At 44.2% G+C, this 12,881-nt stretch overlaps 1 protein-coding gene across 1 annotated transcript in view; it reads right to left on the bottom strand.

Moving 5' to 3' along the window:
• LOC124720178 (zinc finger protein 782-like) overlaps positions 1–12,881 on the bottom strand; it is an 82,334-nt gene that overhangs the window by 63,026 nt on the left and 6,427 nt on the right. The window contains 1 exon segment of the mRNA XM_047245503.1: positions 12,550–12,621. Coding sequence (XP_047101459.1) covers positions 12,550–12,621 — 72 coding nt within the window.

Raw genomic sequence — 12,881 nt, 5'->3', positions numbered from 1 at the left:
CTGAACGACCGAGGGTATTCTCTTCAGGGTGTATGCGTGGACAAAGAAAAAAAATTCCCGGATTTCCCGGTTAAAAATACGCTTTCTCCAGGGTGAAAATACACTTTTCCGTGTTAAGTGACAGTATACTTTTCCTCGGAACTGTAGAACTTATCAATTTATACAGATTGCAACGCGCTTTTGTAAGCCAGTCGTAGTTCATGTCACGTGATCTCGCCAGCCGATATCAGCGGATATTCACAGTAAAGGACACGTCATGTCGTCAGCCAATAGCATTATCACTGTTAAGTACCGCGTACACAAACGCGCCAGCAAAATTTTTAATAACGACATAAGTGTATGATCTTCTGGGATAGAAATTTTTCTAAATGGTCATCCTCAAACAGTTGATTTTTAAATGAGAGTCAAACGTTCTCTGATTACAGAAAAAAAAAAATGGTTCAAATGGCTCTGAGCACTATGGGACTTAACATCTATGGTCATCAGTCCCCTAGAACTTAGAACTACTTAAACCTAACTAACCTAAGGACAGCACACAACACCCAGCCATCACGAGGCAGAGAAAATCCCTGACCCCGCCGGGAATCAAACCCGCGAACCCGGGCGTGGGAAGCGAGAACGCTACCGCACGACCACGAGATGCGGGCGATTACAGAAATTCATCGCACATAGTTCATATTGGATAAAAGGAAACTTACTTTGAAAGTAATGGTTTTCAGTCAATCATGACTCAGAAGCACGTATCTTCGTACGTGTAAACCATTAACAGATCTTACGTTACGTCATAAAAGAAACAAGGCATCAGAGGATATTCCAAGAGCATCGGAATTTGATGAACCAGTATAACGTGCATAATTCGTTTTAAAGCGTACATTCGTACGTCCAGATTCGGTTGTAAATTTTCTTGGAATACCAGTAATGTATTATTTCATTTTTGGTTCTTTATTATGGCATAATGCCATACTTGCAACAATACGAAAACATGCTCTTATGAAATGCAGAGAACAGTTAAAACTAGCCAATAGTGTGGAATCAAGCATTTCGTTACAAATAAATTGACTGCCTCAGCGCAGAAGATTAATGAAAACCATTCTTGTTTAGCAAAACAGACAAAAATAACTTCATTGTTCTGCAAGGCGATTAATGCTTGACTGAAATTACCGCCCGGCGCAGATACCCAAATTCGCCCCTAGTGAATATGGCAGCTTGCGCGCGACAGTAAAATTTTTCGAATAGCATCTTTCTTGCTGCTACTGCTTATACAGCTAACACACACACACTTTAGTAGCCAGAAGCGGGAGGGAGAACGCGACGCAACTGCTCAAACAACTGCAATGTAAACAGTTGCGACGTCACGCTCATCGGAGGCAATTTGTTGTTATGGAGCATTGCACAGTCTTCCCAATGCCTCCGGCACATTTTGCTGCTGGCAGATGCTCGTATGAGCACTGTGTTGTGCTCTTGTACATGGCACATTTCCTTTGCTTTTTTATTTTACCTTTTTCTCTAGTTCATCTTTTAATGCTCCACTATTATTCTGCAGTAGCGGGATACAGTAACATCCTTTCTTTGAATATTATTTCTTACCAGTCAAAATGACAAATTTAACTGAAAACTAAAACAAAAAATTCCTGGGTTTTTCGCTGTTTTCTCCCGGATGTCCCGGGTCGTATACACCCTGCTCTTACTGGGATCCTTCTATGTAAACAATGATAAAACAATGGTGGTTGTTGTCTTCAGTCCAGAGACTGGTTTGATGCAGCTCTCCATGCTACTCTATCCTGTGCAAGCTTCTTCATCTCCCAGTACCTACTGCAGCCTACATCCTTCTGAATCTGCTTAGTGTATATTCATCTCTTGGTCTCCCTCTATGATTTTTACCTCCACGCTGCCCTCCAGTACTAAATTTGTGATCCCTTGATGCCTCAGAACATGTCCTACCAACCGATCCCTTCTTCTAGTCAAGTTGTGCCACAAACTTCTCCCCAATTCTATTCAGTACCTCCTTAGTTATGTCATCTACCCACCTAATCTTCAGCATTCTTCTGTAGCACCACATTTCGAAAGCTTCTATTCTCTTCTTGTCTAAACTATTTATCCTCCACGTTTCACTTCCATACATGGCTACACTCCGTACAAATACTTTCAGAAACGACTTCCTGACACTTAAATCTATACTCGATGTCATCAAATTTCTCTTCTTCAGAAACGCTTTCCTTGCCATTGCCAGTCTACATTTTATATCCTCTCTACTTCGACCATCATCAGTTATTTTGCTCCCCAAATAGCAAAACTCCTTTACTACTTCAAGTGTCTCATATCCTAATCTAATTCCTCAGCATCACCCGACTTACTCGACTACATTCCATTATCCTCGTTTTGCTTTTGTTGATGTTCATCTTATATCCTCCTTTCAAGATACTGTGCATTCAGTTCAACTGCTCTTCCAGGTCCTGTGCTGTCTCTGACAGAATTACAATGTCATCGGCGAACCTCAAAGTTTTTATTTCTTCTCCATGGATTTTAATACCTACTCCGAACTTTTCTTTTGTTTGCTTCACTGCTTGCTCAATATACAGATTGAATAGCATCGGGGAGAGACTACAACCCTGTCTCGCTCCCTTCCCAACCGCTGCTTCCCTTTCATGCCCCTCGACTCTTATAAGTGCCACCTGGTTTCTGTACAAATTGTAAATAGCCTTTCGCTCCCTGTATTTTACCCCTGCCATGTTTAGAATTTGAAAGGGTATGTACTATAAAACAATCTGGAGTGCAACTGTTCCACTGCTGGCTGTATATTCTGAGGTGTGAAATATCCAGATCGTCTGAACACACAGTAACACGTGTGCCATTCGGCTCGGTACCACAGGGCCACTTCCCGAACAGCCGTCCACAGCTGTGGCGGAGCGCCGCACTAAATGCCGCCGACCGAGGCAGTGCCGGGAGCTCGGGGCCCTGTTAAACAAAGTAAGAGCCTACGGAATATCAGAGCGGCTGTGTGGCTGGATTGAAGAGTTTTCAGCAAACAGAGCAGAGCATGTTGTTCTCAATGGAGAGACGTCTACAGACGTTAAAGTAACCTCTGGCGTGCCACAGGGGAGTGTTGTGGAACCATTGCTTTTCACAATATATATATATATATATATATATATATATATATATATATATATGACCTAGTAGAGAGTGTAGGAAGTTCCATGCGGCTTTTCGCCGATGATGCTCTAGTATACATAGAAGTTGCAGCATTAGAAAATTGTAGCGAAATGCAGGAAGGTCTGCAGCGGATAGGCACTCGGTGCAGGGAGTGGCAACTGACCCTTTAACACAGACAAATGTAACGTACTGCGAATACATAGAAAGAAGGAACCTTTATTGTACGATTATATGATAGCGGAACAAACATTGGTAGCAGTTACTTTTGTAAAATATCTGGGAGTATGCGTGCGGAACGATTTGAAGTGGGATGATCATATAAAAGTAACTGTCGGTAAGGCAGGTGCCAGGTTGAGATTCATTGGGAGAGTCCTTAGAAAATGTAGTCCATTAACAAAGGAGGTGGCTTACAAAACACTCGTTCGACCTATACTTCAGTATTGCTCATCAGTGTGGGATCCGTACCAGATCGGGTTGACGGAGGAGATAGAGAAGATCCAAAGAAGAGCGGCGCGTTTCGTCACAGGGTTATTTGGTAAGCGTGATAGCGTTACGGAGATGTTTAGCAAACTCGAGTGGCAGACTCTGCAAGAGAGGCGCTCTGCATCGCGGTGTAGCTTGCTGTCCAGGTTTCTGGATGAGGTATCTAATATATTGCTTCCCCCTACTTATACCACCCGAGGAGATCACGAATGTAAAATTAGACAGATTAGATCGCGCACGGAGGCTTTCCGGCAGTCGTTCTCGCCGCGAACCATACGCGACTGGAACAAGAAAGGGAGGTAACGACAGTGGCACGTAAAGTGCCCTCCGCAACGCACCGTTGGGTGGCTTGCGGAGTATAAATGTAGATGCAGATGAGCCGGGAGGAGGGCGGCTCACCCGCCTCCCAGCTGGGCCGGTGCAGCAGGCTCCGATCGAAACCCGGACGCCCTCACGGTGGACGGCGTCTGACAGAGACGGCCGTCACCCGCGCGCACACGACGGCCGTCCGAGACCGCGAACCGAGCGAGGTGGCGCCGTGGCTGGCACACCGAACTGGCATTCGGGAGGACGACTGTTCGATCCCGTGTCCGACCGTCCCGATTTAGGTTTCTCCTGCGATTTCCCTAAATCGCTTGGGGCAAATGCCGGGGTGGTTCCTCTGAAAGGGCTCGGCCGATTTCCTTCTCGCAGTTCTGCCTCCTCCCCAGATCGACCCGACCCGAGACCGCTTTTCCGGTGTGCCGTGCCCCTCGCATCACTGTGCGAGTCGAACAGACGATGTTCTGCTTCACACCGTAACGGTGCTCGCACTCGAAAGTGTATTACAACTGACAGAGCAAGAACGACATACACAGCATACTCTGCCCGCTAAAATCCTCCAAAAAGGACGACCTCGGCACTCTCAGTTGTAAAGGGTGGCTATTAAATAAAATTTGTGTATACAGGGCGTTACAAAAAGGTACGGCCAAACTTTCAGGAAACATTCCTCACACACAAATAAAGAAAATATGTTATGTGGACGTGTGTGAGAAAACGCTTACTTTCCATGTTAGAGCTCATTTTATAACGTCTCTTCAAATCACATTAATCATGGAGTGGAAACACACAGCAACAGGACTTACCAGCGTGACTTCAAACATTTTGTTACACAAAATGTTCAGAATGTCCTCCGTTAGTGAGGATACATGCATCCACCCTCCGTCGCACGAAATCCCCGATGCGCTGATGCAGCCCTGGAGAATGGCGTATTGTATCACAGCCGTCCACAATACGAGCACGAAGAGTCTGTAAATTTGGTACCGGGGTTGCGTAGACGAGAGCTTTCAAATGCCCCCATAAATGAAAGTCGAGAGGGTTGAGGTCAGGAGAGCGTGGAGGCCACGGAATTGGTCCGCCTCTACCAATCCGTCGGTCACCGAATCTGTTGTTCAGAAGCGTACGAACACTTCGACTGAAATGTGCAGGAGCTCCATTTTGCATGAACCACATGTTGTGTTGTACTTGTAAAGGCACACGTTCTAGCAGCACAGGTAGAGTATCCCGTATGAAATCGTGATAACGTGCTCCATTGAGCGTAGGTGGAAGAACATGGGGTCCAATCGAGACATCACCAACAATGCCTGACCAAACGTCCACAGAAAATCTGTGTCGATGACGCGATTGCACAATTGCGTGCGGATTCTCGTCAGCCCACACATGTTGATTGTGAAAACTTACAATTTGACACGTTGGAATGAAGCCTCATCCGTAAAGAGAACATTTGCACTGAAATGAGGATCGACACATTGTCGGATGAACCGTTCGCAGAAGTGTACCCGTGGAGGCCAATTAGCTGCTGATAGTGCCTGCACACGCTGTACAGGGTACGGAAACAACTGGTTCTCCCGTAGCACTCTCCATACAGTGACGTGGTCAACGTTACCTTGTACAGCAGCAACTTCTCTGACGCTGACATTAGGGTTATCGTCAACTGCACGAAGAATTGCCTCGTCCGTTGCAGGTGTCCTCGTCTGTCTAAATCTTCCCCAGTCACGAGTCATAGGCTAAAACGCCGATCAATTGCTTCGAACCTCTCCCTGTCGGGAGACCTTCGTTCTGGAAATCTGTCTCGATACAAACGTACCGCGCCACAGCTATTGCCCCGTGCTAATCCGTACATCAAATGGGCACCTGCCAACTCCGCATTTGTAAACATTGCACCGACTGCGAAACCACTTTCGTGATGAACACTAACCTGTTGATGCTACGTACTGATGTGCTCGATGCTAGCACTGTAGAGCAATGAGTCGCATGTCAACACAAGCACCGAAGCCAACATTACCTTCCTCCAGTTGGGCCAACTGGCGGTGAATCGAGGAAGTACAGTACATACTGACGAAACTGAAATGAGCTCTAACATGGAAATTAAGCGTTTCCGGACACATGTCCACATAACATCTTTTCTTTGTTTGTGTGAGGAATGTTTCCTGAAAGTTTGGCCGTACCATTTTGTAACACCCTGTATACTCTGCAATCGATGTGATTAGAATGTGTAATTAAAATAGTTGTCGCTAAGGAAATGGGTCGTACCGACTGTCTCATTTTTGATATTTATACATACAGACGGTGAGTCAGAAGACTGGGAAACACAAAGTTGTCACGGTAATGCCACGAGGTGGCTGGCACCAAACGATATACAGAATGCCGGTCGCACTGCCTCGCCACTTAGCAAATAGTAAACACAGAGCAACGTAACAGCGTGCAGCACGCCTTTGCGGTTAAATCCTATCACGAGAACGGAAGTGCAGAGGCAGCGCGACGACAATTTTGGCGTCGTTTCGACACCGTACTCTGCGGTCACATTCCCTCGGCACGTGCGACCGACACCCGGGTCCGCAACCTCGGAGCGAACGGTTTTGCACTGAAGAGGCTACCTGCAGGGAAACCTCGAAACGCTCCTACTGGAGACAATGTCGGTGCCGTACGGAATGCATTTGTAATAGCCCCACAGTGCTCTGTAGTCCAGTGAAACAGACAAAAAACTTGTACCTTGCAAAAGGTGAGGTAGAAGATTTTATTCTTTTAACTCGTTCATATTGTTGGAAAAGTTAGAAAACCAAGTTTTGCCAACAAAATTTCTCTTGGGGAAACTTTCTGCAGTCAAAAAACTTCGAAAATTTCGGACTTTTTTCAGTTTTTTCAAAATAACTCAGTTTCATTTGCTCCTATCGCTTTGACGTCTATTTTCTTTTTTAAAGAGCACAAAATTCTCTACAAATTTGATTCTTACCGTTTTTTTCTACCCGCTACAGCGCGTCAAAAAATACCAATTTTTCAAATTTCGAGCGAAGTGGCAAATTACCTAATTTTTGAACACTTATTTCACTTTCTATTAGTGTGGTATAAACATATTACTCATCATGTTATTCATTGGAATTTATCATCTCACTCTGCAGCAGAGCCAGGACAAACAGCATCATATTCAGTAACTGCGAACACATTCACGTCGGATTGCGTGAAGTTTGTGTTACAATATGTAATACGATTGCATGCAGGTGCCGTACATTTTCTACAGTTGATTGACGTTAATGATCAGTTATAAGAAAAAGCATGTAGGAATTGTTCTTTAGCGGACAAAAGCGTATTTATTCTTTGGCGGGCGGAAGGCAATTATCTCTGGTGATTGTTCACAGTGCGCTGGCAGCTATTAGCACACAACAATAAGGGTCCTACAGTTTGGAGTCGCTTCCATTCAGTATATGTTGTGGTGCTAAAAATGCTTGCTCCTTACCCAGTGTCCCTATTCTCAGAAAAATGCATGCGAAAAGGAACAAAATCTTCATTCTACAATGCCTTCGTTCCAGTGGAAGATGTGAAGTCAAGTGCACCGAGTAAATTTTTTGCCATTGATGGAGGGTACCTTATCCACAAAGTGACCTGGACTCGAAATGTTTGCTTCAAGTCAACAGCCCAAAGCTATGTTTCTTACCTGCAACGTCATTTTGGATCTCAATTTGCTATGTATCCATGTGAGGGAGTCAAATGTAGCACAAAGACTGCTGAGAGGATTCGTAGGTCCAAAAAACATTCTTCGGTTGACGTTGTGGTTGAATCAGAGATGGTGAACCAAGACCCTCAGAACAAGTTCTTGTACAACGAACGAAACAAGATGCGTTTGATCACACTTCTTAAAAAGGAATTTCTGGAGTGTAGCATTGAAGTGCACCAGGCACAAGAAGATGCTCACGTTATGAATGTAACATCTGCCATTTCAAGAACCAAAGATTTTGGAAGTGTTGTCATTGTAGGAGAAGATGTTGACCTGCATGTCCTCATGACCACTTTGAGGCAAGGCATTGAAAACTTATTTTTCTTAAAGCCAGGAAGAGGAAAGGCAGAAGACAAGTGGTTTTCTACTGCATCTTACAAGTTTGACAGTGAATATATTCTGTTCACTCACGCCTTTAGCGGATGTGATACAACATCGTCTTTTTTTGGTCAAGGAAAAATTAAGTGCTGCAATATTGTTGCGAAAAATGAACACCTAACCTCAGCGCTTTGCACGTTCAATAAACCACATGCTACCCGTGAAGAAATAGTAATAGCAGAAGAACAGGTTACTATCGCATTGTATAGTGGAGGTGTGAGCAGTTCCCACACACTAGACCATTTGCGGTACCAGCTATTCGCCAAGTCTGCCACAAAAAGCAAACTGAACCTTGCACGGTTGCCACCTACGTAAGATACTGTACATCATCATTCGTTGCGGACTTACCAACAAGTCCAAAGTTGGATGGGGAACTGGAAACCTCGTGAGAAATGGGGCTGGAATCGCAGTGACCACGGTCCAATACCCGTTATAAGGAGCCAAGATCCAGCACCTGAAGCACTTCTTCACATTGTTTCATGCTCATGCAAGCTGAACTGTGGCGGAGCGTGGTCCTGCAGAAAAGCGGATTTGAAATGTTCTTCAGTTTGCAAGAAATGTATTGGGGTCAACTGTGAAAACGTGCGAAAATTTTTATACGAAGACAGTGAAGAAGATGTTATGGAGGATGTTGAGGAAACCGCTGACGAAATCAACGAACTTGCTGAGGCTGACTCGCTGTTTAAAGAAGAGGTCAATCTGGGATCAACTCTAGGCACAGACCCTGAATCCGTAACTCAAGGTATTTCTGGTGACACTGAGGAACCTGGCCCATCAAAACGTTGGAAGTGATGCCCAGATCTGTGCGACATTACAAGTATTACACACCCAGAACGGTCGGTGCCCAGCAATCCTCTGTTGCACGCAGAGAAATTGAATACCTGAAAATGAGGTGGTAAATTCCAACATATAACATAATGTATAATGTATTTATACGACACAAACAGAAACTGAAAAAATAGTGTCCAAAATTAAGGTATCTTGCCACTATGCTCAAAATTTGAAAAGCTCGTATTTTTTGAGGTGCTGTAGCGCCTTAGATATTGGGAGTAGAAAAAAATGGCAAGAATCAAATTTGTAGAAAATTTTGTGCTCTTTAAAATAGAAAAATAGACGTTATAGCGATAGGAGCAAAAAACTTATTTTGAAAAAAAACTGAAGAAAGGCCCAAATTTACAAGTTTTTTTGACCGCAGAAAGTTTTCCCAAGCGAAATTTTGTTGGCAAAACTCGGTTTTCTAATCTTTCCAACCATATGAACGAGTTGAAAGAAAAAAAAACTCTTCTACCCCACCTTTTGCAAGGCATATCTGCTATTTGACTAGACTACCGTTCGACGTCACACACAGTCTCTACAGTTGCACTGTTCGAGTGTTTACAAACGCTGAAAATGGATTCAAAGTTCCGTCCGTACGAGCCGCAGGCCGTTGGGCAACTTCGACCCAGCGGGCTGCTAACGCGCAGACAGTACGCAGAACACACTGTGACGGAACCTATTAAAGGCTTCACTTAACCGAAGTATGCGATACCCTCCAAATTCAACCAGTTTAATGAGTATTTATGATTATAGAAAAGTTATTGTCTATGTTAACAATGATTGCATAACATGTCTCCATAAACAGTCAGCCCATTAAATTATACTGAATAACTGACCCACACAAAAGTTAATATCACTTGATCACTGATACAGCAAATGTCATCATGTAAAAACACTAAGTTCATGTTAAATAAATGAAGTACGAAAAATAGTGGTCAACTCACGTATTTTGAATCTCCTTAAATAAAAATCACCCAGTGAAACTTATTTGTTCACTAGGACCGTTTTCACTCATTATTCACGTAAACACTCCTATTTTAGACGAAAACCGATGTAATTCTTAATAATTCATGTTATTTACTTATTTAAGCAAATTAGAGAAGTCAATTGACAAACTTCTAAAAATCGGCCTTTTTGTAACAAAGAATTATTCTGTCAAGTCAACTAATCTGTCTGTCATTTTAATAACCTGTTAAATTATGTCACTCGATATAAATTAATAACTTTTCTGCACAAATTACGATGACAGATGTACATGTGACTTATAGACTATATCTCTTTTTAATAGTTCTTTGACAAGGTTATAAATACAAGCAGCAAGAAGGGTCGGGAGCGGAGTCTGAATGTCACTTTGGTAAAGTGTGTGTGTGTTATTGTTCGAGGTGGATAAACGTTGCAAAGAACATGTAAAAGAAGTGCTACTTTGAGTTGAGTCATTGTCTTTGGTGGACAGTGGAATTAAGATGGCCACCAGAGTAATAAATATTTGAAGTTTAAATATTTGTTGGTTTCGCTCATTATTTATCATCAAAAGCAGATCAAAAACACGGGACCTCATCTTTTTACCCCCAGACAACCAGATTTAGAGCCCGCATCAGCATCGGGACACAGCAGCGATCCAGCAAGCAGCAGCGATTACCACAATGCACTTTAATGGCGCCAACCTAACATCAGGTGCTAACAAGCTCCGTAAATGGGAGTGAAATAGTGCGATTATAGCAATATCTACGACTAGGCGACCATTATAACACGTTAGGAAAAGTGCGACACTGCGACGGTAACTGTTTCGTCGACGAGCTGTGGATGTCGGACAGAGCTCACTCCTACCTCAGTGGCCTTCTCGATAGCCAGAATTTTCACTCCTGATCTCGGCAACGTCCACATCAGCTACACGTGTGTCCACTGACTGCCGCGAGCTGACTGCACTGTGCACCACGTCATCGTGCAGCATTTCAAACCCCTACTCGTCCGAAGATGGTAATCGGTGTGCGACCACCGTAGCACTTGTTCGGTACGTTGCCGCAACAGAAAGTTTTGTCGCGGACGAGCTGCCCCCATTTTCCTTTCGACATTCGGTTTCCACGCGACGGCACTGTCGGCACGGTACGGGTGTCGGCGACGTATCGACGGTCGTTCGGTAACCGCGTCATTCCGAGGCACGATGACACGGTGCGGTCTCCGAGACAGCCCGACCCGCCGCCGTCCGATTTTTTTTCCTCGTGCGAACACCTCAACGGCACGGTCTATCGCACTCGACCTGCTACCACTGGAGGACAGAGTGAGAATGTGAGAGGAAACCTCCCGGATTCCCAGCAAAATGTTAGCTCGAGCCACGGACAATGTTCCTGTAGGGCTGCAGGAAAATGTAGAGGAAATACATAAGAAAATGAAGGTACTGAAATTGTAACTATTTGTTTTCTAGCCGTCTTTTGTCTTTGAGAGCGGAAGCTTAACTTACTTATTAGCTAGTCTTGGTCGGATGAAGACGAAAAAACTTATTGATGTGCAGACGTATTGTGGAAGTTTGTTTGACATTTAGAGGAGGGAAGCAACGTAAAACACATTGCATTCAACATCAAGATGGTTTTCATTTGTATTCATTACTAATTCCTGGACAATGAAATTTATTGCAAGATTTCGGAGTAGCTACGACATTTCGTGCAGAAATCAAGCAGATTTTTGGGGAAGAAGACCTGGACGCCGCACAAGAGAAGACATGTTAACACGGTAAAGGATGAACTCTTATCTACGCCATACACCCCTGTTAATCACATTCGGTTATTCTCTGTTCTCTTTCAAATAATTTTTGTAGTGGAAATTGGTTTGACTTTTGCTCAGAAACGCCACAAGGACCACCCCAACAACAGCTTCTCCGGATCAGGAAGTGCGATAAGTTTTCTGTAATACGAAGTGCGATTTGCATTTCATTCTTTCGCTTTTTCAAGGTTATTAACGATTTTAAAACCCCTTTTCCATTCACCATTTCTTCCCACATTTTCAAGCTTTTCTTCTCTTTTTCTTTTTTATTAACCACTACACGAGGGAGCTCGTGTATTAGATACGATATTTGAGGAATAAAAATGCTCGAGACATCAATAATGGGACACTCTGTACTATACACTGACATAAAGAAATATGTGTGGCGTAATTGTGCTTACAGATTGATCTCCATTCCAAAATTCCTCATTCTTTTGAGTCACCCTCTACTTGCTGCGTATACTGTGTGTATTCTGAGGTCTGATATCAATTCGAACAGCCAGTAATTTCTGATTACACTGTGTACCACATGATAACCATTTGCTTGTGCAAACTACATCCAAATATTGCATAAACAAAATTACAAATGTTTGTGAAATCACTATACAAATTCTGCCTGATCGATCTCAAGATAGTGTAGAATTAATGCGATAGAATAGGAGGAGGAGAGAGGGAGAGAGGGAGAGAGGGAGAGAGGGAGAGAGGGAGAGAGGGAGAGAGGGAGAGAGGGAGAGAGGGAGAGAGGGAGAGAGGGAGAGAGGGAGAGAGGGAGAGAGGGAGAGAGGGAGAGAGGGAGAGAGGGAGAGAGGGAGAGAGGGAGAGAGGGAGAGAGGGAGAGAGGGAGAGAGGGAGAGAGGGAGAGAGGGAGAGAGAATATTGGAGCAGCCACGCAGCCACATCCCCAGGGCAGGGCAGAACGCAGCTCCACTCACCGGCTCCTGCTTCACGTACAGCGGGTCACAGCCGACCACTGCCTCCGCCTCCTCGTCTTCACACTCGGACTCCTGAAAGGAAAAAAAAAACCAAATATGGAGAACACGGAGAGAAACTCGGGCAGGCAGAGAGGAAAAATAATCTCGCGCCGACGCAGTGCACCCGAGGTCAATCAGGGCCCACGTATATTGTGAAGGCTCCGGAAAATGTGGAAATTCGACCGCTAGAAAGTTATTGCCGGTACTGTACTGCCATTTTTACAAAACTGCACGCACACACTGGAGGATCTTTCCCGATAATGACAAGAAATACTTTCAAACAGCCCACACTG

The sequence above is a fragment of the Schistocerca piceifrons genome, chromosome 11 (genome assembly GCF_021461385.2).
Source record: "Schistocerca piceifrons isolate TAMUIC-IGC-003096 chromosome 11, iqSchPice1.1, whole genome shotgun sequence".
Classification (NCBI taxonomy): Eukaryota; Metazoa; Arthropoda; class Insecta; order Orthoptera; family Acrididae; genus Schistocerca; species Schistocerca piceifrons.
Note: the sequence above shows the minus strand (reverse complement) of the source record. Positions and strands in the feature narration are given on the sequence as shown.